The sequence below is a fragment of the Simochromis diagramma genome, unplaced genomic scaffold (assembly GCF_900408965.1).
Source record: "Simochromis diagramma unplaced genomic scaffold, fSimDia1.1 OVJJ01000321.1, whole genome shotgun sequence".
In the NCBI taxonomy this organism is placed as follows: Eukaryota; Metazoa; Chordata; class Actinopteri; order Cichliformes; family Cichlidae; genus Simochromis; species Simochromis diagramma.
This window is the reverse complement of record NW_024386772.1, coordinates 16,097,035-16,124,694: the sequence shown is the minus strand read 5'-3', so window position 1 is coordinate 16,124,694 and position 27,660 is coordinate 16,097,035. Positions and strand designations below refer to the sequence as shown.

Sequence of the window (27,660 nt, the reverse complement as noted above, 5' to 3'; positions counted from 1 at the left end):
CCAGGGCAACTACCAATACATAAATACCAGAGAGGTAGTAGGGAGAGAGAGAGACAGAGAAAGAGAGAGCATAGGAAAGAGAAAATCAGGACAGACCAGTCAAAGTCAAGTGGATACATTCGGAGCCTCTTAACTGACTGTTTTGAGCTCAGCTTAGATGTGCTGGTGTGTTCATGGACTTTATGACCAAGTACTGGACCAGTTTCCAGGGAATTGGTCCAGCATGGATGAGGTGTAGAAAAGCTATGACCTCAAATGTCCCAGGACTGGGTCAGGGTTGGATGGGGGGAAAAGAAAAAAAAAAAGAGGCCAGGAATGGGAGGAAAATGCATGATGGCGCTAATTCAGGGTGGAGATGATGATGATGATGAGAGCAAAAAAAAGAGTTGACAGGTTGATTAAGGAGGCCACCTATCAGCTGACAGGTTGCTGGTTCTCTAGCAACCATGCCAATACTGCTGCAGATCCAAGCAATATATCTATTTATATTCATTTCACAGTGTACCAGACTGTTTTATTGACGTGAAAGGAAAAATGTTAAAAACAGTCTTTGAAGTGCACGCTCCCTTAACCTCTGCAAGGGGAAAGCGCTCCGCTGTGTACTCCTCTTCGACTCCAAAAATCACATACTCCTTGTATAACTCAGATACAGATGTTTGTGCACTTACATGCAGTACCGCAGATGTAAAAATCCAGCATGGAGCTGCAAAAAAACTATCATTTTTATTACCTGCATAAGCCAGAAGTAGCCAATCAACAGCCAGCTGTGTTGTTGTTGTGCTGACACATGCACACAGTAAAGGTAATAATTGCTTTAACTGTAAAGTGGGAGGCACATCTACTCATTATTGTAGTGAAAGGTACAGGTGGGTGTACCTACAGACACCAGTTTTCCACACTCAGCTTTGTGAAAGTTATTCATACACCGCGGGGTTCATGCTAGCCGTATTTGCAATGGGAATATAGCAACATAGCAAATGTAAGCATCAAGACAAGTGATTTGGTACAGCTTTGGAAGGTAAAGAAATCTTTTTTTTTCAATGAGTAGGTTTAGTCTTACTTCACAGTACCCGCTTCTCCTTCTCCTTCTTCTGCTTGTTAACTTAATTGCTAATGGTAGCACACTACCATGCTCTCAAGTGATAATTTGCAGATGTTTGGCACGTCTAATATTTGTGTTTATGCCGTTTGAGAGCATGTTAGCAGGCTAAAATCTGAGCTCAATGAGAGAGAGAGAGAGAGCTTGCCGTCGTTGCTCTTCTAGCAAGCCCTACTACTAGCAATGTTGGCACTGTTTTAAAGAAAGCTGCTGTGGAAAACTGTGCCAGCAGCTAGTTCGCATTACCAGTCAGCTTTATCGCCACAGCTTTTCTTCAAGCTGGGCAGAGTTAGAGAAGAAGAAGAGGTAGACTGAGGATTGAAGGACATACAGGAGAAAGGACAAAGCTATGATTACTAATCACTTAATAGAAAACACTTGATGTAATTAGGTTTTACAGATGCGCTCATTTTTATTGGAGTAAAATTTTCTTGAAAATCTTAATGCAACATTGCTGTGTTATTTGTTCTGCAGTAACAAAAACAAGGGTAGAGCGACTGATTTAAAAGGCCTGGGGGGCTTTGGCACCAATAAGGCAGGCTGAATGACATTTAGTCTTGGGTACGCTAATCATTAAAAATCAGTCATCAGATTGCAATGTTTGTTGCAACGAGCAATATCTGGAAGAGGCTAATCACTATGGTAAAGTATATCAATATGATCTTCTTATAATCTCTGTTCAGAGGGCAGAAAGTCGTTTGCCTTATACTTGATGACAGCATTGTTTAGGCAGATTTAAAAAGGACTCAACAAAAGTATTATTTCATGTAGTGAAGGGAGGATGGATTGTTTCAGATCCTTGGGCTGGCTCTTGACATGCAAAGGCAATAAAGTCAAAGTCGTGATACCCTTGGGGAAAGCATTTGCAGGGCCCAGTTTCCAAGAACAGAAGAATAGTTTTAAAACTTAAACAAATCTGTGAATGCGTATCTCTTTCTGCAGAACCTGCTGCCGTTCACAGGAATGTGCCCTTAGCCAATGTGTCTGGTTAAATAAGGGTAACGCTGATACCTCTCAGATCAGCTGGCACGGCAAGCAGCTTTTTCTCCCAAGTCTCCTGAATATCTATCTCTCTCCAAAACCATTTTCCGCTGCCTGTTGCATAATTGGATCTAACTCACCATGACAACCAAATGGATGTTGATTTTTTTTTCTTTTTCCCAGACCCCGCGGCCCAGATTAGAGTCGCTTACTGTCGTCTGACTCACCGGTGAAGATGATCGCTCAGCTGAACGTCCGCTGTGACCCATCAACACAAGTACACACTGTTCATCCGCAATAAAAAAAAAAAAAAAAACAGATTTTTATAGAGGCTTACTGAATGCGCCAAAAAATATGAAAAACACACAAGCCGTCCAAGAACACACACAGAAATACATGTTTTCCCTGAGCTGGGACACCAAAGCAGACCAAAGTGTGGAGAATATTTTTCAATGAACTACTATTCAGTGACTACTATAACTAAAAATGACACAGCTCAACCATGACTCCACAGAAGTGCCCACAACCCTCACAGGATTTCTGCAGGCCACAGTGAAGTTAGGTTTTTTTTGCAACATGTAATCTCCAACTGTACAAAAAACAGAAATGGGAATTCACACTACCTCGGCCACAGTTATCTTTCGAAAATGGACTGATATATGTTGAAATATAGACATATGCAAACATGTACAAATGTTGGATTCCATTTCCAAGAACCATAAAGTACAGAGTATGGCCTTGGAGTGGAGAAGACGCATCGTTTTACAAATACCACAATCCTCACCGTCAGCAGGAAAAGCTCGAGAACGTTACGCACCAGAGTGTTCTCATTAATGTGTGCAGAAGCTTTGAGAGAGCATCGGTTTCATATCTTTCCTCTGTTCTGTTCATATTTTAGACAGACTGAAAGAAGTGCTACCAGCCTGAACTTAAGAGTGGCACATCTCTGTTTCAATTCTGTGTTATCTCAGTCATTACAGTATTTGGTTTGCGTGTGGCAGCGCTCATTGCCGTGCCTGTGAAGCAAAGCAAGAGAGGAGTGTGCACGGCACGCATAGTGGTTTAGACCACAAAATAAAGATGAAACTCATCGCTTAAAAGAGAACGTTAACAATATTCATCTCTCAGTTCACCACCTCAGAGAGGCCGTTTTTTTTTTTTTTTTTTTGCTTGCTTGATGCAAGCAGGTCATCATTTTATAAGAAGAGTAGGAAAGGAGAAGAAAAAGATAGAGCTCCATCATCATCAACACAAGTTTACACATACCCGTATGTAATCTTTGATAGCTATCAATCAAAAGTTAAGGCCCTCATTAAAACCTTTTGGCTCTTGTGCAAAGCTGTAAATCCCCTTACGAAGACAACATAGAAACTGAGGTCCGCAAACAAAACATTATCCCATCCGAAGAAAAACGATGTGTCGCAGGCGGTCACGTGTCTTACTGGCACAGTCATTTCGCTAAGCTTGAGTGTATGCGTTGCCTAGAGACGCGTATGTGTGTGTGGAATGTGTGACGTCTGATCTCGCACAGGGGCGTGGCTCTCTGTACAGGACTTTGCTACTCTCACGCACACACACCCAAAGGCTTCAGGGGAAGTTGTAAAGCTTCTAATAGCCCCTCTCAGAAGCTCATGTTACTGGCCCAATGTTGCCTGGAGGGTTGCTTGGGTGGGGTGGGGGTCCTACGCTTGACAGGTGGAGATGAAAATCAAACGCTTCCAAAGACCCGAAAGTTTCAAAGACAACAATTTTAAACGGATTGTAAGCCAGCATGAGTGATTTAAGTCGTTTTTCAATGCTTTATTGATTATCTGACGTGTCGTAATTGCTGATCCAAAGATCTCTCTCAGTTTGATCTTTATGTACCAAATGGAGCGTGTAGGGGAGGGAAAAATATCAGCCATGTTTTGCCATTTGCTAAGATTGCTGTGATCCTCCATAAAATCTGTTCAGTGCCTCAGGGTTAATAGTTTTATGACCTCAACAGACACTTTTTCAGCTTTGACGTCTCTGATCTGAAATCCACAACATGCACGGCTTTGATCTGACTTTTAAACACTCAGTTTAAAGACCTTTTAACAAGTGTGTCTAACCTCATTAATGTCACGTTTAACTTTCTTTTATTTCTTTATATTTACTTTCTTTTTTTCGGGTTAATATGGTTAATTTCTGCTTATATGGGGATGAGTATAGACATGCACTCTTTTTTCCTAAATTGACATAAAAGGGCAAAAGTAGCAAACTCGCCTCAGTGTACATTTAGCTTCTTCCTGTCTGCTACTGACACAAACAGCCCTTGCTCATTTATTAGCAGCTGTGCAGCCAATTATCTCCCTGCCCCCTTTCCTGTGTTCTACCAGCAGCTTCGGCCATGCACAGGGGAGGAGAGGTAGGGAGGCAAAGGGGGGAGGAGATGAGAGAGAGAGAGAGAAGGGGAGTGTTCCTCTCCTCTGACATCGTCATAAAGGAATCCCCTCTGCTAGGCTGAGCCCGCCTACTTGCTTACTCTCACCCCGTCTGGCTCCCAGACACACTCGCGTTCACACACACTCCTGTCTGCACGGCCAAAGCAGGAACGGACTGACAAGGAAAAAAGGACAAAGAGTGGGAGACGCGGAGACGTTGCGAGAGAGACGGGAGACGGGATGGGGACTGTGAAGGTCAACTTTTAGAGTGTGACATTGAAGAGCGTGAAGAACAAGAGGGAGAGGAAAAGGAGTAAAAACTGTTGTCTCAGGTAGGTACAGCAGTGGGTTTGCCTCTTCTCAGGACATGATTATTACTTTTATGACTTTATGATCCATGAACACTGTGTACCTTCCTCTGACTTTTTTTTTTTTTTTAAACCTCTGGTCTTCCACAGAGGGGCAATTCAGCAGTTCCTGCAACCTGTTGATCAGGACGGGACGTTCACACAGAGTCGGAGTAAAAGTCTGCCTGCTGTTCAAATGTACTGTGTTGTTGGCACTGGAATATTGCCCCGTTATGAGGTCTGCCACTGTGGACCGGCTCCATTACAAAGGTCAGATGAATACAGTGCCATTGAATGGGATGGTTTCATTCCTCGCTGCCTAACTCACTTGTTAATTTAAAGGTTATGTACCACCCCCCCCGTCTGAGTGATTTCAGGCATAATTGTTTCGCCTCCACCTGTTTCCATACAGCTTTCTGCTTATACAGTATGTTTGTCATCTGTCTGCCCATGTGTGTCATCTGCCTGTCGTCATGTCTGTCGGTCTGTGTGCTTCTCCTTGGGGTGTTGCTGGCAGCACGGAGCGCTAAGTGAGGTCATAAAAAGCCTGAGAGGAGTAATGGCAGTGTTGAAGCAAGGCCGGAGCCGCTCAAACATTCCTCTCATTGTTCAGGGGCCCCGTAAGTCTGCGAGCTCCCAAACCTCCATGAAAGGAAGGGAATCCAGTGGCTACTGTAGCTAACCCACTTTGAGCTGCATTTCAGGGCTGGCTCTCTGTCTTCCTGTTTGCCGTCCTGTCTGGTGTGTGTGTGTGTGTGTGTGTGTGAGTGTGTCGGGGGTGTTGGTATAGACCAAACTGAGTAGCGGAAGGCAAAAATGGAACTGAAGGAGGTAAACGTGAGGTTGACCTAAAGAAGAAGGATAAGATAAGGTGGTATTAATTTAGCCCCGACAGTGGCGTCTATCACTTTGCTCCGTATGCGTCTGGCTGTGACTTCAGATAACCTCCATGCCAAATGACATGGGAAAGAGAAGGCACGGGTCAAATGTGTTGTTATTTTGCCTTCTGCTTTGAGAAGGTGGAAAAATGGGGTGATGGATGGATGGTGAGAAAGGATGAGAGGAGGAGCAGAAGAATGTGGGAATCTAACCCTCAAGCCTTGGCTTTGGTGGGGTGGTTTGAGTGGGTGGGTGTGCCCGGCAGCAATCTGTAGGAATGGGCCCAGGCTCAGGAAACCGTGGCGTAGTGGAATAAAAGTGTGTGTGTGTGTGTGTGTGCAGCTTCAGCATCCACTTGTGCATGTGTGGTTCAGTGGCAGCAGGGCAGCTGTACTCTAAGTACAGGGCTGGTGGTGGTGGTAAGGGTGTTTGGCAATGAATCAGGCTGAGGATAGGATTACACGCACTGGGCTACAGGGAGTGGACCATGGGCTTGGGCTGGGCTCTTCACTGCTGAGGCTAGCTTTACAGCCCAAAGAGACTTTGAGCTTTTCCCTTTTAAAAAAAAGGAGCTGGAAATACTTCTTTTTTACTTCTCAGACTAATGTCCCACATGTGGCGCGTTCCATTGATTCCAGGCCAGCCAATGAACGGTCGCCTTTAATTTGGGAAAACTGCAACATAGAAGGCCCATAGTCGAGGCCTGGGCTCTTGTTTGAATGTCACTAAATGTCACAGCCTCAGCAATGATTACACCCTCGCACGTAACATGAAACAAATACAATCACATGCGCACACATACCCAGACAGACCCTGTCTGCTAGAAAGCAAGTTAAGGTGTGGTGCTGCGTTGTGTTTTAGTTGGCGGGCTTTGCCGTTTCGACTGCAGTTTTGTTGATCCTGTGGTTGATTTTCTGGCGGATTAAAAATGCAGCCTTGATTCTGGATAATTTTTTTTCTTTTGATGTGTCAGCTGCTCGCTCCTCATCATTTAACCGTTTTTAGGCTTTTCCACCTTTTCTTCCCAGGAGTGAGTTTAATAGGCGCAACAGACAAGATAGCAATTATGGAAAGCAGACGTGGCAAATTTACACCGTAAGAAGGGAATTAACATGTTACTGTAACAATTGTGACTTCATGTCTTGAACTTATAGCATTTACAGAGAAAGATGAAGCTGTGGCTGGAAACCGCTTCATCTGGCCCCTGTGAAAATCAGTGGAAACATAAATGACTTGTGCTCGGCTTTGAGAAACAATTCTTAATGACATGCACGAGCCTGGGAATCGTACAGCTCACTGTTTGCTCTGTTAAGCGGTCCACAGCCTGGAGGTGCGAATGATGTCAGCTTGGTATTTTTACTATTCACAGTTTATGAGAAAGAGTGAAAACCAGCTTACGCGAACCCCACGTTTGCCACTGACATCACTGTGTTTGCTCAGTGATAGTGAACATATTGCGTGTGTGTGTGTGTAGAGCTCGGTAGATTGCGCTTGGCCTGCGGAGCGTGTGTGCATTTCTGTGCAATGCGCACACAAGGACACGGGCAGAGAGAAGATATGTGTTGAAACAACAAGGGTTTGAGATCCAGCTGTCCCAGCAGAGGCTTTTCCACTTAACTGTGTGCCCTTGTGTAAACGACAATGTCAATTCTGAACTCGAGCCGACGATCTGAGAAAACAGCCAGTGGCCACGTCTGCACTTGGACCGCCATACGTCGTGTGCATGAACAATAAACACACATACGCACCACAAAACCATCAAAGAACCCACACATGAGGCCATAATCCACGAAGACATGCTCTCTAAAAACACTTTAACTTCACTAGAGTACATCTTCTGGCAGGCGTCACTCAGTGATGCTCATTTTCCAACCCTACGCCTCCGTCGAGGTGCAACAAGTTGCCACGGTTGCGAGCTACCAGTAAGATGCAGCCTATATGCCACATACTTGTTATTTCTAACCATAATAAACATCCAGTATGAGAAGCCAGTAGCAGGAGGGCCGCCTGTATCCTCCCCCCGAAAAAAAACAAAAAAACAAGGCGAATGTGAGATCCTCGCAGAGAGTGTTTGAGGTGAGGTGTTGGACAGCGTGCGTCAACCAGAATGCCGTCATTACAGGGGAAGGAATGAGCTCATGGACATTAACGGGCTGCGGGTTCGAGTGGGGGGGGGAGCGAGAAACCGATGGAAAAGATGAAAAGGCAGAGAAAATAACACACCAGGATGAAAAGAGATGGCGGTATAAAGGGTTTAAGGTTAAAGGCGGGTAGGAGGTAAAGGGAGCAGTTGTCGCGTCTTTGATGGATGCCGGGACCTTAATTTACCTTCTTTCTTGACAACATCTTGTTGTGACCGTGTGGAGACCAGCCTAGGCTTTAAAAAGCGCAACTCGTAAAACAGAAAGGAAATTAAGAAGACGTACAACTGGGATCTAAAACGGGCCGCACTGGGTACATTTTTATGTCGACATTTTGGTTTTCTGTTAACCGAGCGATTAAAAAACTGTCCCGAAGGCAATGTAAATGTACACTTTAGTTTATTGTAGAGTCAAAAAAGTTGATTTTGAAAGTTAGCGAGAACAGACAATGCTATTCTGTTTTCTTCCTAGTAGCACCCAAACACTGAACCTCACTTTGGCCTGGTGAAAACTGGAAAGCTTCCACATGAGATGCTGCTTTTAGCTCAAAACGATGCTCACAACTGGGCTGGAAAAAGTTTGCGTTCTATTTATGGAAGCTCTGTCTAAACACTAGATTTGTGAAACAGAGGTGCCCGCTTTAGTGATAACATTTCCCAGCCACTGCCCCAAAGCGACAACAGACAGCCAGCTAAAGCTTATTTAGAGTCTGGAGTTCCCCAAAAGCGTCCCACTACTCATACCTTGTACACGGCAAAATATTCAAGCTGCTGAAAATAAGAGCAACTCAAAGGAGGGCGGCAAAATGAGCGGTTCAGCCGGGATCTGGAGACTGGAATGGTGTTCATTAAATAAAGTTTATCCTGTCCAGACAAGTGAAATTCAACCAAAAGGAATTCACAGCATTATGTTGTGCTCCGGGGTGGGATGGCTGTGTGTGCTTCTCTTCTTCTTTTTTTTCTTTTAAGGAATACGCAGGATCAGACTTTATGTTTTCACAATGTATAAAAGCAAAGGTTCTCTATGCAACATGAAAATCCCTAACAATTTCTTAAGAGATTTTGCCGTAACTGAGCAGCAGAGGAAACATGCTCCAGTGCTCTTTTTCTCATTTTGTTTTGTCTTTGGTTTTCCCCTGTTCACAAGGGGCACAGATAAAGGGTGCAGGGTAAGCGTCTGTTAAAGGCAGTGCCATTCAAGTGGCCACTTCCTTCTAACCTAATTCTCCATTCTGTCATTGAAAAGCTATTTTTATAAGAGGCCACGGGAAGTCTGGGAGTTGACAAGGACCACGTACAGTGCACACAGGGTTGAGAAAATGCAGTGACTGACCTGCGAATGACAAACATGTGACAGAGCCAGACTGCTCTCTATGTGTATGGGGGGGGTTAAAGAAGAAAGGAGCTGCTGCTTAAAAAGGTGACAGTGATGCTCGAGTCTTATTGTGGTATTTATTACTGCGCATGCTTTGAAGTCTTCTTTCCACCACAGACCGTCCAGCTCTATCTGTTGGCCAGGGGAATTCCTGGCAGAGTGATTTTTTTTAAACTAGAGGACTGAATCACATTGCCAGGGATTTCCAATGGCTGACACGAAGAAAGCAGCCTCTTCGTCGCACGCGCGCCAATTTGCCAACTCATACACAGTCACTCATTTGCATACACACATAGAAACGTCTCCTTTCTGTGTCACAAACAGATGCCCGTCGAAGCCTGGCTGTGCGGCAGCAGGACTTAACCCACATGTGAACAGTGAGTGTCTGCCATGTTCACAGTGGTTAAGTTCTGCCGCCACAGGGCTGCAGCCTGCAGGGGACAAGGGAGAGGAGTAAAGGTCAGGGAGGGGCCGCACTGCATCAAAAACACCACTCTCCACATCAACACCAGGCTTCACATGAGCATGATCTCGTCCCATGACTATATCCTCCCAACAAAAATCTGCTTTTTTATATAAAATGTGGATCTAGCCGCCTGTTTGATGATTTACTTAAGAACCTGTGACCTTCTTTGGCACTTGAACCCAACAACAACAAAGCAAAAAAGCTCTTTATCTGTCACACCATCGCCCATCTTTTTCTGTTATCTCATCGCCGCCCTGCTTTCTCAAGCGGTTTATGGGAACTTGAGCAGAAAACTCAGTGAGTCTATTTTTCCTTAAAGGAAGCTTTTCAGGAAGTCTGCCACACAAACCCGGCACCCATCAAAGGAAGTGTCTAAAAAGCCAATTTCACCTAAATGACAGCAAATGCTGTGCCATACTGCAAATTTTGGTATCGATCCGATACCAAAATACAGGGCCAGAATTATCAATGCTGCTACTTTTAACTGATAAATGCAGCTTATGTAGGGGAGTGTGTCATGACTTATGAGATGAATTACCACAATAATTACTCAGTACAACAAATCAGCGTTTCATGTGGCTGTCTCTAAAGCACTCTGGATCAGCTTCTGTCCTTTAAACGTGCTACGTACTGAACATAAGGATAGAAGAGTATCGGTCCAATTGTGCTAGTATCCATCTGATACCAACACCAGTATTGGTATCGATACTATCAATATTTGAATCGATCCACTGCCCGCTACTAGGAAGCATCACATTGCCGGTAACGAGGCAAATACGTGCTACTCCTCAACAGCCAGATTGATCCTTTGACTTTATTTTTACGAGCTTTCCTGATCGTTGCTAAATTGACAACATGTGTCGGAGGCTGTGTGTGTGCACGCGCGTGCGGGAGTACTCCATGGATGACTCAGTAGTGTTACGAGTCGGCACTGTGATGTGGCTGAGTGGGATGCATGGGAACAGGTATCGCACTCCATTATGAGCGAGTGCCTGGCAAAAACAGCTAATCTGGTGAATTAGCCGAAATTGTTCGGTCTCAGTGTGTCAGAGCCTGATAAATGTCAGGCGTCTCATTAGTGTCGAAGGCTGCTCCCGTTCCTGTTGGGCGGGCAATATGTCATCTTGTGTTGTCGGGTGTATTGCTGGCTGCCAGGCTCTCTCTGGTGTGTGTGTGTGTGTGTGTGTTTAGTTTCACTTCTACCTGTTGATTTCTGCATGAGCATCAGTGTCTGTTTGGCTCGTTGTTGTGTGTCTGTGTTTATGTGTGTGTGACCACCTCTGTCCCCTCCTCCTCACCCCCCCGCTGGGTCGGTCTCCTGTGCCTGCTGTGCTGATAATCAGTGTGTGACGTCGGCTGGCTCAGTTCAGCAGGAACAGGGGACTGTTCTCATTTCCACACTCTTTCTCTCTCACACACACACAAACACACACACTTTAATGTCAGTTTAATAACAACATTAACACCAGCGTGTTTTCTTTAGTTATGCAGCTCTTTTTCATGACATACACAGACCTTTAAAAGCATATAACCATAAAAGCTTATAATGTATTATAAATGTTAGAAATTTTTTAAACTGTATTTTTAGGGTTTCTTTCTTTGTTTTTTGTACCGTGATCTATGAAAATGGAAAAATATATCAATTAATTAAGTCTGTTTAAGTATATTTGAATCTTTTTTGGAAAAATAAAACTTGTTTTGGAAAAAAAAGAAGACCTGTGCATTTGTGTTCTGTGACTCATTCCTTCACCTATCAAATAAACCTCTTTAACCTTTGCGTCTCTCACTTGCTCTCCATCACTTTCTTTGTCTTTCTTATCTACGTTGAGGTCGCAAGCAGGAAATCAGATATGCGGCAAATGGCCACCAATCAGCAGGTAAAAGTTACACCGCGCCTGCTTACGTTCGCCTGTGAAACCAGAGAGCGAATGAAATCACTCGGCTCTGTTTTTTTTGTGTGGCGGTGAACTTAATTTGTAGGCTATGTTTCTATTGTGTACACAAATTCATATTGCTTAAATCCAAAGAGTTTTCTGTGCCATTACGCAACAATAACCTTTTACTTCCTACGGATTTCGCACAGTCTGTCACGCTTACCACACAACTGAAAGATTTGTGACAACAGAGGTGTGTGTGTCTGTGTGTGTCTGTGTGCGTGGGGGGGGGGGGAAATTGACAGGCAGCAGTTTCAACTTTCAAAATAAAGAAAAAGTGCAAAATTCATCACTATTCTAACTCAAAACTACACTCATAATTCATCAATCCGTGCCCACATTATAAAGAAAACAAGCACTAATGTGGAGAAGGGGGAAATAAAAAAGGGCATTTCTACACAAAAACAATAAAAAAATATATATATATATAAACAATGGTTATGAGAAGAGGACAAAGGAAAATCTTACACTGTTTTCCATTTTTTCATTTGTGCTTTAGTTAGGATGTACTTTTTGTTTCCACAGCGACCTGAAAGTGAAAAAAGTACAGTGAGAGCTATGAGTGTAAAGGTTTCACATCTCTCTTTTTTTTAAACTGTTTAATCATCACACTTACCTCATTCATGGACATGTCAGAATTCATTCATTTAGCTAAATGCAGTTACACCTCGGTAATTTTAACAAGAGCCTGTAAGAGATATAAAAACCCTCATGCATCTTCTCCATGCAGAGTCCAGGTTTATTTCGGTGCTGTTAGGCATTTATTTGTTGTTGCTCTTTCACACCATTTTGACCACATCCTCAGCCCATAGACATTTTATAAAAATACTTATAAAAACACCCACCGAAAGCCTACACAAATACAGCAGGAAGTGTGACAAACACGACTGTATTGCAGGGTTAAGTTTTTTTTGTGCATTTTTAACTTAAGCTAGCTTTCAACCTTTTCTGAGCTTTGCATTAAACAAGGTATAAAAAGTGGTCTTACTATAAATGAGCAAAAGGGTGCTTTTAATAAAGTACTAAAGTATTGCTAAAGTATTTTTATTATATAGGAATCAGTTCACTTCTATATCAGTTTCTCTCAATTTGTACCCCTTTAATTACTCTTCCACATTGTTAAATTCATTATTGCTCTCCTATCAAATTTCTTTACAAATTATACTTTTTTTTAAATAACAAAAGAGACACTTAACAAATGTGCATGAAAATGTTAACCAGCTATTAATATTAACTTTATTTATATGGCACTTTTCAAAACACAGCGTTACTATGGGTAATTTTTCCACGCAGATATGAAAGATGTTTCACGGCGGCAGCTTTAGAGAGCATCAATACTATTAAACACAATTTGTAATCATTTAGAGCAGGCATGACAAACTCACTACTTTGATCTTAAGCGTGTCGGATCAGTGAAACTCCTATTTTCTGTCAGTGTAAAGAAACTAAACTACACAACTGTGAGATGAGGAAAAGATGTGCGATTTCAATAACACGTCTCGGTTTTTGTACATGATAGAAAGATGCTGCTGTTAAAAACAAAAGAAATCTGTGAGCATGGATCTTTCTGTAAGAAATAAATGTGTAGAGTTACTGAAAATGGCATTGCTCAGACTATCCTGTGATTATAAAGTACACATTTTTATTTATGTATTTTTTGTTTACCATGAACCCATTCTAAAAACAAACAAACAAATAACTGGAAAACTGGAACTTTTCTATCATTTAATTGTTTAGCTGTTTAGCTTTAATTATGTTTGTGTAACATGAATAACCCAAGGTTAGGTATTTATCAGTTGAGGAGCTGTAAGTAAGTAAGTAAGTAAGAAAGAAAGAAAGAAAGAAAGAAAGAAAGAAAAGAAAATACAGTTAAAGGACCAAAAGGACCAAAATTCATGTCCTCCTTTACATTTTCCAAAATGGTCATTTGGGCCACAATGGAGTCTTTGCTGGGCCATTTCTGGCCCCCAGGCCTTATGTTTGAGTGCACTAAATAAGAGCTTAGAAACTACTAAATGGAACAGTGCACAACTCCCATTAATGCATATATATATATATATATATATATATATATATATATATATATATATGTATATATATAAGATAAATGCTTCAGATAAATATGAAGGCATGCCGGCTCGGACGTCGCCCGGATCAACAAGGTCCGTGTCAGGTGTTGAGGAACCAGGGCACCCTGACGAAAAGTGGGCTACTGGAACAAGAAGGCATCGGTGGGCAAGAGACGAAAACAGGGCGTTGTTGGCAGTGGTCCCCGTGGTAATCGGAGCACTAGGTGCGGTGACTCCCAAGCTAGGCGAGTGGCTCCAGCAGATCCCGGGAATAACATCGGAGATCTCTGTCCAGAAGAGCGCAGTCCTGGGAACAGCTAAGATACTGCGCAGGACCCTCAAGCTCCCAGGCCTCTGGTAGAGGACCCGAGCTTGAAGGATAAACCGCCCGCAGGGGCGTGCTGGGTGTTTTTTTGTTTTTATATATATATATATATATATATGCATTAATGGGAGTTGTGCACTGTTCCATTTAGTAGTTTCTAAGCTCTTTTATATATATATATATATATATATATATATATATACATATATATATATATATATATATATATATACATATATATATATATATATATGCAGTATAGTGCACTATTAGTATTTGGATGTAAAGGAACTGACTACTAGAAAGCTCAAACCAAAGCCCGTCCTGATACCTGGGTTGATAATGCGGTTTTTCTTGCTACAACAAATCTGATGAAGAACGATGACGGTGCAGCAACAGACACATGACATCCGGATGTTTGTCCTTGTCCAAGCGGTTGCCAGAGCAACGCAGACACATGGCCGTCATCAAACTCAGCCAGCTGCGTCACCGGAGGAGACGGCGGTTCAACTGACGACTTCCTGTTTCTGAGAAAGCAAGCGAGGTGTGTGCAGTGCCCCCACCCCTCTCCCCCTCTGTCTCCACCACTTCCACCTTCACCTCTGTCCGTCCATTTATCACAGCTCCACCCCCCTTTCCATACATTTATTGCCCTCCCTATCGCAATGTTTATCTTTCCGTCGCTATCAGCCGCCCCTTTCTCGCTCCCTCATCACGCCCACGCAGCTGCACTCCTTCACCTGCCGATACCTCTCCGGGTGGACCAATAGGCTGCCGAGATGGTGTTCCCGTGGCAACAACAAACAGGTAAACATGGGTGGAGCGAGGACGCCGCGGCTTTGCAACAACGTGCAGAATACTCCCTCGTATGTAGGCCACAGGTTTGGTTTCATGCTTTTTTTTTTTAAAGGAGCTTTTTCTGTTCGGGAAATCTTTCTAGAAAGTTAACCGAACTATAGGCCTGTTATACATAAACATTATATTAATATATACATATATTATTTGCTCTGCTAAAGCTACCTTACTGCTAGCTTAAAGTTTCAGTAGCCTAGTTTAATGATTAATTGGTAGTGAAATCAGATTTTAGTCCATTTAATTTGGTAAAGTGGTAAAGTGAATTATTTATAGTTTGTTTTGTTTTTTAAATAAATGATCCGATGATATGTTTTTCCATGTATAAAGTGTCTTGTGTATATCATATTTTTCCCATTCAGTCACACGTAAGAAGAAAAAAAAAACATTAACAAGGTGAAAACCCACTCTGCGTCATGTGTTATTCAACTCCCTGAATCCAGAAGGATATCTTTGTATTTTACATCTACTTGTGAAGACACGATGATAATCTTCCTCTCTCCTTTCAAAAATTCCTGCATACAGATCCGGATAGACATCAAAAGGTAATTACTTCTAATCTGGGCCGAGCCCAAACTCCATAACTCTTTGAGTAATCCTGCAAGCATACATCCTTGGCGGAGGTTAAAAGACAGTGAGGGAAAAGTGTTATATTCCAAAGAGGGGATGGTTTTTGGACCTTTTGCAGGTTGGATTCAGTCTGAGAAGCAAAGCTCGGGGCAAATTAATGTGGAAAAAGTCTGCAAAGCAGCTAGTTGAGCTAACTGAAGGTGACTCAGACAGACATTTTTATCAGCACTTCCCTTCTCTTATCTGGAAATATGGTGACCGGACACTTGGAAAAAAAAAGGGGGGGGAGGACACAGTTTAAAGAGACGCAAAACGGTGAAAATAAAGAAACAAAGCAATGGGAATTGGCTCTTGCATACACTTGGACACGACTTTACTCAGAAACCAATGTAAATATGTAAATGGCTGCATATTACTTTTCTTTTCCCCTTTCACTCCTCACTGATCCACCCCACCCTGCAGCTGTGCAGCAGGTCAGTGCTCCCTCTCCCTCTCTCTCTCTCCCTCCCAGTCTGGCTCTTTGGCAGCTTTTTTATGGTGAGAACCAATCTGGCTGGAAGAAGACATAATTGCCATTATGACTGCTGCGGCCCTGCACATCACACAGTATGCTGATTGTTCCTCAGAGCAGGAGGAGAAAGGGGGAGGAAAACACTGTCTGCTCTGTGCAGACGCCACACAATATTATCATAGCGTGACTACAGCTCATCCACACACACAGATACACACAGACAGGGTCTCTACTCACTTTTTTCTTTTTTCAGCCCACTCAGACTCTGTAATCTTTCAGCTAAGCGCAGAGCAAACACGGGTTTCTATAGGGATAAAAATCCATACACCGCTGCCTTTAAAGAAAAAAAAGAAAGAAATTGTAACTGTCAAGCCCTGGGTAAACACACACTTACACACACAGTGCCACCACCAATAGGAAAAGATAGAAGGCCTGAATGGAAAAGCAGCTTGTACCAGAACAGGAACACCCAGTTCATGTGTGTGCGTGTGTTTCTGAGAGCATATGGAGCTGAGGTTTTTGGGAAAGCTGACCTTACCCCGGGTCCAAGTCCACTTCTTCAGCTCCAAAAATTAAAAGGTCACAAACACATTAAAAGTGCTGACACTTTAACAACTCCATAACATAAATAAATAATTTTAAAATAGCTTCAGCGAACATGTTACACACATCCTGGTGTAAAAGCAGCTCTGTGCAGAGGATGTGAGAGCACTGATTAGCTGCAGGAAATATCCATTCCCACAGTAGTAAACTGATGTATTTCGAAGGGAAACGTCTTTATCCTTGATACTTGATTACGCGGCTTATTCGGCTGACGGCACAAAGAAAAGGGGCCAGGGAGTCCCACCTCCAACGGGTGGAAGAAAACTGTGCTGCATCTGCATGCGCGTGAGAAAACAACCCCACGTGCACGTGCCGCTTGAGGGATTTGAAGGTAGGATCTCGCAAGCCGCATCAAAGCCATTAGACTCGCTCAACAGACTTTATTCAAACATGTGCCGCTCGCTGAGCAAGTCGAGCCAGATTTCAATTTTCTTTGTTTTGTTTTTTTTTTTTTTCCTCTCCTTGAAACCTTAAATTCTGCCCGAAGCAACAGAGCGCAGAATTTGTTTTATTTGCTCAGTTTGGAAACAGTTTGATGAAGGATTTTTGAATCTCATAACTACAAAAAAGGGGGGAGGGTCATAAAGTTGAAGGTTTATTTGATTAAAAGCACTGCTCTAGTCTCACACAACCCACCACAACTGTTAAGGAATATTACAGCAGGCCAGGGGCCAATCATATTTATCAAGAAAATAAATTGTTAAGCATTTAAAGGTCTATAAGGTCATAAAAGGCCACTGACACCAGGCCTATAACTGCATATTTTACTGCATTCAAACAGCTGTTCTTCAGGTGTGAATAGTTACATTTTAGAGTCTGTGCATCAAACAGAGCTAAAAACCTTTTAAATTATTAATATTAAGTAAATTAGAAAATAGTCTGCGGGCCAGCTGGCACACTATGGCATGCCCGATTTGGCCCCGCAGGCTATAAATGGAGTATTGCTGCAATAAGACAGCTTTAATGACACCGTTAATGTTCGCTTCCCTCACTTTAATGGAGGTTTTAATTATGCGTTTTAGCCCCGAGGTCACAGAGGTTCCAGATATCAGAATATCTTATATTCAGAGGTATGCAAATGTAAGTTTAAATGGTTTCAAGTCAATCTTGTAAACACGAGGAAAGTAATTCAGATCTGTGCCTTTACATGAGATGTAAATGTGGAAGTTTAACAATCAGAGCTTCTTTATTCATTTATTGCTTGAGTACCTAATAAAGTGACCTCTAATCAATGCTTAATAGCCACCTCTGTGTTCCTGGATGAAATGCTCCTGAGCCACTTCAAACTCTTTCTGCAAACTTTTTATGCAACAAGGATCGAGTCATGTGAAATTTAGTGTCATATGACAGGTCCTCTGCAGCCTTTTCTCACAGGACTACTGCACAAAGTCTCTGTAAAAGTGCAATAAACCTATTTTAAAACAGAGACAAAACTGATGATTTCATGGTTTATTAAGACATACAGGGACATCTTTCATCCTGTAACCATGACGAGAAAGTAAAGGTTTGCTTAATATACCAGAAAATAAGAATTATCGAGCGGTGTATGTGTGTGACGCCACAACTAAAATGAAATAAATTAAGACTATCTAGACTCTCTCACACACACACACACACACACACACACACACACACACACACTCACACACACACAAAAAGCAGTTACATTATAGACATAATCGTCTCTTTGGTGCATGCATTAGCATGATATCTATGACATTTCAGCTTTCTGAACAGTAAGAAAAAGAAATGCTGTACTTGTTCAAACAAGTAAATACTGGAAAGCATTAAAACAGGAAAGCATCACCACCGTTTCCCATTCAATAAGTCGTTCAGTTACAGCACTGTATGTATGACAGTACACTGTCTTGAAGCTGACCCAGGATCAGGCTGAAGTGTTCAATTTGACAAACAAAAGGCGTAAACCAGAGGAGCAAAGACAGTCGTTTTTAAACAGAGCAGCCAATTAATCCGTTTTCTTGCCGGCGGCCAGCTTGTCGACGTGTTGAGCGAAGGTCTCGGCCACAATCAGAGGGAAGACCAGAGAGGCATCGGCGTACACCTGAGAACCAAGAACAGAGCCGCTGATCACTTTTCTATTATTATAAAAATCATATTTTTAAACAATGATGCTGTATTATTGTTTTTCACTAAAGTGAAACCAGACAGTTTTCCTAGTTATGCTTTTCAGTGCCTTGGATGCACTCTGAGCACAAACACTGTGCAGACGCTGCCACCTTGAGGCCAAAATGAGGAACACATCTCCTAGTTGCACCACCATTGCCACCATTTTTCCCCCCTTCTGTTTGACTTGTTCTCGTTCCTTCATTGCGTGCGAAGAATCTGTTGCTCTGCTTTGTTACCTCGCTGCCATTTCTGGTCCAGTATGAAAATATATCTAAACACTTTGAATGCCCCTAAAACTGATTTCACTGGAAAAGAAGGAACTCTCCAAACATGGAACAATGAAAGCAATAAAAACGCAAGTCGCTCAGATCAAACAGAGGGAAATTCTTTGTTATTAAAAACTCACCGGCCACTTCAATATGCACATCTATTCATACACTGCTGAACTACTGGGATTTACATACAAGAGTGATCTCAAACTGGTTTTTGGAATAGGACAATGAGTTCACTGTACTCAAATCACCAGACCACAGTCACCAGATATAAAACCAGCGGAACGGCTTTGGGATGTGGTGAAACAGCAAAGTCTCGTCAGAAAGCCGACAAATCTGCAGAAACTGTGTGATGCTATCCTGTCAATATGGATCAAAATCTGTGAGGATAGTTTCCAGCACCTTGGAGAATTAACACAGTTTTGAAGGTAAAAGGGGTCCGAACCAGCAGAACCAAGGCTTACCTAATAATATAGAGTCACCGGACACTTTAAGCATGACAAAAAATAATTAAAATTTAAAATACTGGTGGCTCCCAGTACCTCCCCCCAGCCTCTTAATAGCACCTATGGTGTAAATGTAAAAATTCAAGGTGATTTTCAGAAAAGACGAGCTCTGACCTTGAGGTTCAGGTCACTGAGATCCAAACTTACTGCACTTACAGTATGAATTTGAAAATCCCGTGTTCACAAACCCCCTGATAATACCCCATCAACCTTTGACAGCTAACAGGTAAAAACCCAGTAGTTTAATATACTAGCTTAGCTTCTCAGACATTACTCAGTAGTCATGAAAACAGAAATGTTTGGATCAGTCTGGCCCGCAGTTACACGATCTCAACCCTGCTAACCAACCAACCCTAACCCAGTGGTTCCCAAACTTTTTTTGCTAGGCCCCCCTTTGTTTTACAAGAAAAACGTATGCTTCACCATATTTTCTAGTCTTTGGCTTAGAATGAAGTTGGTTTGGAAACATATTCAGCGATGCTTCATCTCCTGCTTTGCGTTTCTGTAGGCGCCCGTGCTAGCAGTGTCCAAGCGTTTTGTTTTTTTTCCCCCCTTTTCATACCGCGCCCCCCCCTGCCATGGGCCCCACACCTTGGGAAGGTCTCCCCTAACCCAACCAACCAAGATCTCCGTGATGCCTGAATGATCCCATAAGTGCATGGAGCTGATGTGTCCAGTACAGCAAGCGTATGGGTGTTATGTACTGCACTCTTAAATCAAACTAAGGCGTTTTCAGTTCTTAAAACACCTCTGAAACTGACACCCTTAGACTTGTGTGCTAAGAAAAAAAAAAAAAAAAAAAAAAAAACAAATCCCCAAAGACATCTCAAAATCTGATGTGAATAAAGACCATCTGACGTAAAAACAGGAGGTAAAGTTGACATTTATCATCACCTTAACAGGTTTGGCATCTGTTCTGATCTTGCCCCAAGATACAGCCTCGTCCGGTCTGGCCCCGGAGTCGGAGCCATCAAACTCCTGCCCCGTGTTCACATACACCACGTAGTCCGCTCCATTTCTCTGGCAGGAAAGAGAGAGAATGTCAAAACAGGATTCTGATTAGGTTTGTGAGGAAGTTTGCTTTACTCGTTTAAACTTGTTAATATTTCTCAAAATAAGAACAATTTCTTATGAAATTGTCACAGCAACTTACAGGTAGAAAATTTCACAAGTATCACAGTGAATCTGTGAAGTAACTGCAGGCTGTAACTGTTAAAGCAGCTACAGTGGAAATACTCAGCCCACATTCCTCAGATTTGTACTCAAGTAGAACCTCTTAGGTATAACCTAATTTATCAAACTTTTTCAGAAGTGAGAAAAGCTCAAGCTTAAGATAAAAGAATTTAGTTACCATAAGATTTGCATTGGATATATGATGTTTGACCAGCCCCCCTCCCAGGATGATCATCCCAGTCCTCTTGGCGAAAACCGCCTGGCTGTTCAACCTGCGAATATCTGAAAATAAAGCGCGCATTAGCAACACGAAACGACTAAAAACCTGCGTTTTAGCCAGCAACATCGGCGCCGCTACAAACCTTCTACGATGTCCAGAATCAAGCCGGGGTTCTTATACGAGTGGAAGTAGATCATGTCGCCCAGAGAGCCGTCTGTCAGAGCGGGGCTGAACACCGGGATGTTATTCTGAAACGCAACACAACAGCACATTTAGCCACCAAACAGCACAGACAGTGCAAAGTAAGCAAAGCAAGTGAGAATAGGAGGTGCATAACCACCTTGTATGCCCAGTAGTAGACAGACTCTGTATTATTTATCTCCTTTCCAAGTCGGTGGATCATTTTGGAGGGAGTCCAGCGGGTGCCCTGGAATCACAGAAACTTCTTATTATTCCTAATTCTTTATAAAGTTGTATATTACATATTAAACCTAAAAGTGCATAAGACTAACAACTATTGTTGCAGTAGGCTTTGGGGTGCAGGGAGAGACTCACCTCTGTGTTCTGCTCCAGCAACATCTGGTCCAGGATGGGCATCAGCCAGTCTTCAAATTTACAGTAGTTATCGTTGGGCACCACCAGATTACCAATTCTACAGCCAGTGAAGACAGAGGGAGACGGACAAGGACAAAATCAATACATCAGCAGGTTTTTCTATGTGAACCAAGGTCACAGATCAGCACCTGCCTGTCAAATCCTTGCACCAACACAACATGTGCCATTTGTGATGAAAGCATAAAGAATAAGAAACTTGTCCACGACTATGAGGTCAAACACTGTGTCCTTGGGTAAGAAACTGTATCCCGGGTTGCCTTCAGTGCATCCATCGGGGTGATCAGAGTGTGATTGGTAGATATTACTGCTTAGGCATCGATAAAAGGACTGTATGAATGTGTGTGTGTGTGTGTGTCTGGGTGAATGAGGCTTGTGGAAAGGTGGGATTATATAATGCGTTATATAAGCACCAGTCCAATCCAATCCATTTAGTTTACTGGCACTGCTTCCTCTCTGTGCAGTGGCATTGATTCTAAGGCGAATAAGCATGTTTTCTTTGAAGTGGACCTATTATTGCTTTGCCTTATATACTGTTCATCTACACCGTTTAAAAAAAGTTTCAAAAGGGGAAGTCAAACAGAAGAAAGCCAGGGGGATGAGCTAAAACAGAAGCTGAAGAGTGGCCACGACAAACACAGTTTTATATTTTACTATTAATATTTTTATTTTACATGTTAGCTTACAGATAAACCACAGCAGCGCTAACAAACCTGTTGATGCCTCTCAGGCGGAGCTCCTTGCCAGGGAGGCTGAAGTCTCCCAGGTAGGTGTGAGCCAGGCACTTGATCAAATCCTCCTCCACGCCTCCTGCTGTGGTTACAATAACATCCACCTGACGCAGAGGAACAGATTCTGAGAAACCGGGTGACTGATTTAAAGCTTATGTGGATCGTTACATAAGACGTGTCATTTTGTACCATTTTGTGCTGCGCCAAATAGCGGATGCTTTCTCTGACTCCGGAGCTGATGAGGTTGGAGGTGTACCCCAGGAAGATGGTGCAGCCTGACTTTGGGGTTTCCGACTCATTTCCTTCCCCTTCCTCCACTGGTTCAAGACGCTTCTCGATCTGTGGTGGTCAAAATCATTGCTGAGCAACAGATAAACAGATATTGCAAACATACAACGTGGATCACTGTGGCAACAGCCACACCTTACAAATGAGGCCAAACACAACAGCGTCGAGCAGCTGGCTCCAAAACCACCGCTGGCTCAATGTCAACTTCATCAAAGTCAACAAATTTGTAATTTTACACTCCATCTCCAAGTTTTGAGGTAAACAGAACGCAGGAGAAAAGTCAGGTTGGATTGTGGGTGTGACACATGTGCCCAGTCTGGAGTGACTGATAAGTTTTTTGAATGAGGAGGGCGAGTAAAAGTCTCTCAGTATCAGTGGAGCAAGACTCCAGGAAGTCTTGAGTGACTGATAAGTCACTCCAGATGCGAGTCCTATTGATTCCCATCAATAGGACTCCTCTTGTACTGCAGTGGAAGAAGAAATGCCAAAAGATGCACAAAGCATAACCTAGGCAAGCAAAACCAAAACTACTATAAGACAGGAGAACGTGTGGGTCCAGACACCTTGTAGTCATTTACTGAAAGTTAATAACCCCCCCAAAGGCACTCCTCTCACCATGGTGTTGATCTCCTGGATAGCCAGGGCTAAGCTGCTGGCCTGGAAGCCCGTGGTGAGGTAGGACTTCAGCACCGCATGGAGATCGACTCCCTGGTTGAAGTCGTAACCTCTGATTTTCGGCATGTCCTCGGGGAGATCGCAGCTAGGCTTCAGGACAGCCTCCATGGCAACTGAGGGGGCCTGGTCTGCCATCTTTTCTGCAAAAGACAATCACCAAACAGAGGCTATTTGAGATTTCCACAGAGATGGGCCTTCTTGGAGGTTTTCAGCATATTTTAGGTAAAAAAATAAATAAATAAATATAACACACACTTGCAGATCCAGCTTATTCAGGATGCGATTCATTTGAATGTGCAAATGTTGGGAAGAAGATTTTCCTGAAACATTTGGTTACTGGAGTGTTTGCACGTAAAGAAACTAAAGTTAGTGGATTCCTAGTAAAAATTTGAGTAACTGAATTCCTGGAAAGGCTAGCAGCATGTTTCTAAGGTGGATGTCCATCCTGCAGATTCCTTTAAAGTGCACCTCCTGAAGTTTTCCTGATTTTCCTATTCATCATTCATTACAGTGCTAAAAACCTCATAGTAAGGTCAACATATGTAAAAGTAATCCGTGTGAACCAGAAGTGGAGACTATAGACTGCTTTGTTTCTGCCATTTCTTTTTGGGCCTCTGAATGATGCCAGTGAGGGAGGATGTCTTAATCAGAATACTTTATTAATCCCGAAGGAAATTAGGGTTACAGCAGGCAGCACGCTAGTGGCGCATGCACACTTACAAAGGAACCTTCTGACCAACTTTACACAAACATTACATTGGGGAGACATGTCAGAAAGGTAGGCTGATAAGGAAAAAAAAAAAAAAAAAAACACAATGAAAAATACATAACATGAGGTAAGAGGAGGAGAAAAAAAACACTCCACTCAGACTGAGCTCCTAGTGGGAGAACAGTTTGATAACAGAAAAAACACCTCAGCACAAAAAGCACATGACTATCAATACACCATAGAAACACAAGACAAGCAACAGGGGCGGGTAAAGGGTAAGAAAGAGCCGGTGTACACAGCGCATCCGGTCCTGCAGCATGTCTGCGCTGGTCCAGTCGGCTGCCATCTTCCCCGGTAGGGCACAAGCATCGAAGGCGTTTGGAAAGGGAGGGGGGGATCAGTGTGTGCATATCAGTGTGTGTGTGTGTGTGCGCGCCCAGAGTTCAGCTGAGACAGTGTCCTTCGCCCTGCCAGGCTAAGTAAACAGTCTTCCAGCCAACCCAGGTGGCCTTGCAATGGGATGGGGGGGGAACGGTCTAAACACAGTCGTTATCAGGGTGTTTTGTTCAGCTCCAGCCTTGAGACCGCAGCTGGCGCCAAGAGGGTCTCCGCATGAATTGATGGTGTTTTTTACTTTAGTGCAAACAACTCATATGAATTTCAAAGCTGTTCTAACAGTCCAACACTGGTCTCTCAATCTCCCGTTGGAGAGCCGTGAGCTTTCTATGATGTTATCCAAACTTACGTTCCGTGATGTTGTCATTCTTTTTGCTCAAAGAGCAGGTTCTGAGAACTCACCACCGCAGTGCACTTCCCAAGATTAATTAATTTGGTCAGCTCTGGCTCTGTGAACAACAGCTCCTCCCATCTGCTATTGAAACCTTCTGTTTCCGAGGGCAGCCAATCAGAAGAAAGCAGGTTTTTACGGAAGCATTGGAGGCCAGGTACAAGATAAAAAATGATTATTTTAACTGTTATTTACATAAAGATACTCTAGTAATGCCCATAAGTAAAAACATGGAGCTGGAAATGAGCAGATAGCAGGTCTGTTGTATATTCTCGTCTCTGGTGGCTCAAAATCTCTTTAATTTCACACCGTAGTTGAAGTGGAGGAAAATTACTTTAATACGTTTTTGAGGCGTGCAACAATAAAACAACTATGTATATTTATTACCACAGCACTGTACTGCAGTTACATTGCTATAGATCTGCTGCACAGAGACATACGGCACAGTTTACTCAACTATGCTGTAACTTTACTTGTTAAGACTTCACATAAACATATTGCAAGCTTATAAAATCAGCTATCTGATTTTATGAGTACCAACACTGTCGTGAGAGGTGACTGGGCATTGATTTATCAGGATATTCTAATACTTCGTTTGAGGATTACATATCTGGTGACTTTTCGTTACAACACATGTTAATGTGAGGGTAAGCAGATTAATATTTTAAATGTAAATGCGACTTCTGGCCATCACATGGGTTTTGATCAGCTTTAAACAAAAAAATAACATCGATTTCACAGGCACAAAATATCTAAACTTTAAAAACCCTATGGTTTAGATTTAAAATTCCACTTGTTTTTGGAATAAATGTCTTTGTATAGGGACTAGCCTTTATTAAAAGAGCATATGGCGTTTAGCAGGTGCTACAACATCAATGAAAACATACAAAATCCATGTGATAGACGTTAGCTAGCAGCTAACTCTGAGTCAAACTAGCTTGAATCGCGACTTAACATCTAAAAGAGAAATGAAGACATACCTGTTCTTGAAGAGGCGTCAGGTGATGAAGAAGGCTGAGCAATAAACCGCTGTCACTACGCGCAAAAAAACAAATATTGAAGATTTGTATTCCCCTAAACGTCGCATGGATCGCCTGTGAGAAACGAGCTACTTCTACGGAAAGTGAAAAGGGACAAATGTGATCCAGGTTGCCCTTTTCTTCTTCTTCTTCTTCAGTCAAGGTTAACGGCAGCTTGCATCCAAAACTGTTGCATTACTGCCAGGTTGCCCTTTTTTTTAGCTACTCTACCTTTGTGGTGTTCACGGTGTTTTTCTTTCACATCTTCCGCAGATAGACAAATAGTAAAATTTTAGATTTTTTTCCACCCCTTCTTAGATCTCTACAGAATTCCGTGAACTTTCCCATTGTTTTGAGTGTCGGTCAGTCCAGTGAGAGCTAATCGCAAATCCTTTTTATGCTACACCCACCAGTTGCAATCAATCATGATCACTAATGAGAAATTAACAGGCCTTGACTATTTCAAGTTATAAGACATTATAGAACCCTCAGCGCTACTTATTAAAAGATTTAAATGAGTGTATGTACATATTGGGCCTGTATGTATACTGTTGACACTGTGTGGATTAGAGAAAATCCTAAATATAATATAACATAAAATCTTCTGTCAAAGTACAGACGCATAATCTTGGTTTAAGGGCAGACCACATCTCTGAAGCACAGCCTCCAGCAGTGCCTGTGAAGAGATGTGATGTTTGTGACATTTCCACCACTGTGTTGTCTGACCTTTTCTATCACAGTCTTTGAACTGGCCCCAACAGGGAATTAAAAAAACAACAAACAGAGGAGGGTACAGGTCAAAAGGGAAAGCCAGGAGCATCTCTGAGCAGATGCTCGTGTATAACCTGAGCTGTTTAGATCAGGTAAGTGACTGGTGTAACTCATTTTTCTGCTGCTAACTTTGGTGTCATAGGAGTATGTTTTTGTTGTTTTTCTGTGTTTTTGCTCTCAAGACAATGTCAGGAAAGATGTGCAGCAGCAGCAGCAGTGTTATTCAGGCACAAAAACTGGTGGATCAACTTCGGGTAGAGGCAAGCATGGAGAGATTCAAGGTGGGTAAGAATCTAAATCATCTGTTAATTTGCTTTATAGAGGTGGGCAGATTGATATGAAAAATTAATTGTATTGATACCAATGCTGGTATCGGTATTGGATTGAGACTAAGCATGATATGGTCGATATTTGTTTCCATCCTCTACGTTCAGCATGTAGATCACTAAATTGTATTAAATTAATACTTTTGTGTGTGTGTGTGTGGGGGGGGGGGGGGGGGTGTAAAAAAACCTATAATTTAAACATGCGCTATGAATAATGTCTTAATCTTTTTGTGTTTATTGTCACATCAGTTTTATTTAAAGCCTGCGGCACATTTAAACAACAGAAGCAGATCCAGAGTGCTTTTGACACATACACATTTACATCCCAGGTCTCCCAAAAACAGTTACAAAATACATAGAAATCTGAAATGGTCATTAAGATGTGTTCAGAATTTGAAAATGTATGATTCATCTGGTTGAATTCATGACACACTGCCTCCCGACATAAGCTGCCGACATAAGTTAAAGGTATCAGTATCTGTATTTAGCTGGTATTGGATCAATATTAATTTTTAGTATCACACAGGACTATCATTTTATACTTTAATTGCTAAATTGCCAAAGTACTGAATATATATATATATATATATTTTTTATAAAAAACTTCCCATGCTCACTGTCCAACAGTTTTTCATACTTGTGTCTAAAATCCAGTCAACTCTCTGCCCCTGCAGATCTCTCTGACAGCAGCAGATTTAGTCCAGTACTGTCAGGAGCACAGGCGCAGTGACCCCCTGCTTACCGGCATAGCTGCTTCATCCAATCCCTTCAAAGATAAGAAGACCTGTTTGATTCTTTGACAGCTCCCAGACGGCGCTGTGAGGAAAACCTCTGTCCGAGAACGCAACCACAAACATGTACTGTGTAAAAGATACTACATGTTCTCAT

General features: G+C 42.5%; 2 protein-coding genes and 1 long non-coding RNA gene across 5 annotated transcripts; 2 read left to right on the top strand and 1 right to left on the bottom strand.

The window, feature by feature from the left end:
* Window positions 1-913: 913 nt before the first annotated feature.
* LOC120747204 lies at window positions 914-10,065 on the top strand. The gene is made up of 3 exons (XR_005699068.1): window positions 914-1,018; window positions 2,264-4,817; window positions 4,944-10,065. It is a non-coding gene; the product is annotated as an uncharacterized LOC120747204 (long non-coding RNA).
* Window positions 10,066-17,990: 7,925 nt separating this feature from the next.
* Window positions 17,991-26,090, bottom strand: dhps (deoxyhypusine synthase). 2 transcript variants are annotated; one of them, XM_040052625.1, is made up of 10 exons: window positions 26,086-26,090; window positions 23,101-23,300; window positions 22,387-22,536; window positions 22,180-22,301; window positions 21,410-21,506; window positions 21,195-21,281; window positions 20,997-21,102; window positions 20,813-20,916; window positions 20,356-20,481; window positions 17,991-18,618 (listed from the first exon to the last, which is right to left on the bottom strand). In XM_040052625.1, the coding sequence occupies exons 2-10, from the start codon at window positions 23,293-23,295 to the stop codon at window positions 18,523-18,525; spliced, it is 1,083 nt and encodes a 360-aa protein (XP_039908559.1). In that variant the 5' UTR covers window positions 23,296-23,300; window positions 26,086-26,090; the 3' UTR covers window positions 17,991-18,522. The 2 variants fall into 2 exon arrangements, with proteins under 2 accessions (XP_039908559.1, XP_039908550.1); XM_040052616.1 differs by lacking the exon at window positions 26,086-26,090 and adding an exon at window positions 25,637-25,795.
* On the top strand, window positions 26,079-27,593 carry LOC120747190 (guanine nucleotide-binding protein G(I)/G(S)/G(O) subunit gamma-7-like). Of its 2 annotated transcripts, XM_040052886.1 has the most exons (3): window positions 26,079-26,538; window positions 26,629-26,727; window positions 27,447-27,593. In XM_040052886.1, the coding sequence occupies exons 1-3, from the start codon at window positions 26,506-26,508 to the stop codon at window positions 27,570-27,572; spliced, it is 258 nt and encodes an 85-aa protein (XP_039908820.1). In that variant the 5' UTR covers window positions 26,079-26,505; the 3' UTR covers window positions 27,573-27,593. The 2 variants fall into 2 exon arrangements, with proteins under 2 accessions (XP_039908820.1, XP_039908810.1); XM_040052876.1 differs by having other exon boundaries at window positions 26,079-26,727.
* The last annotated feature ends 67 nt before the right edge of the window (window positions 27,594-27,660 follow it).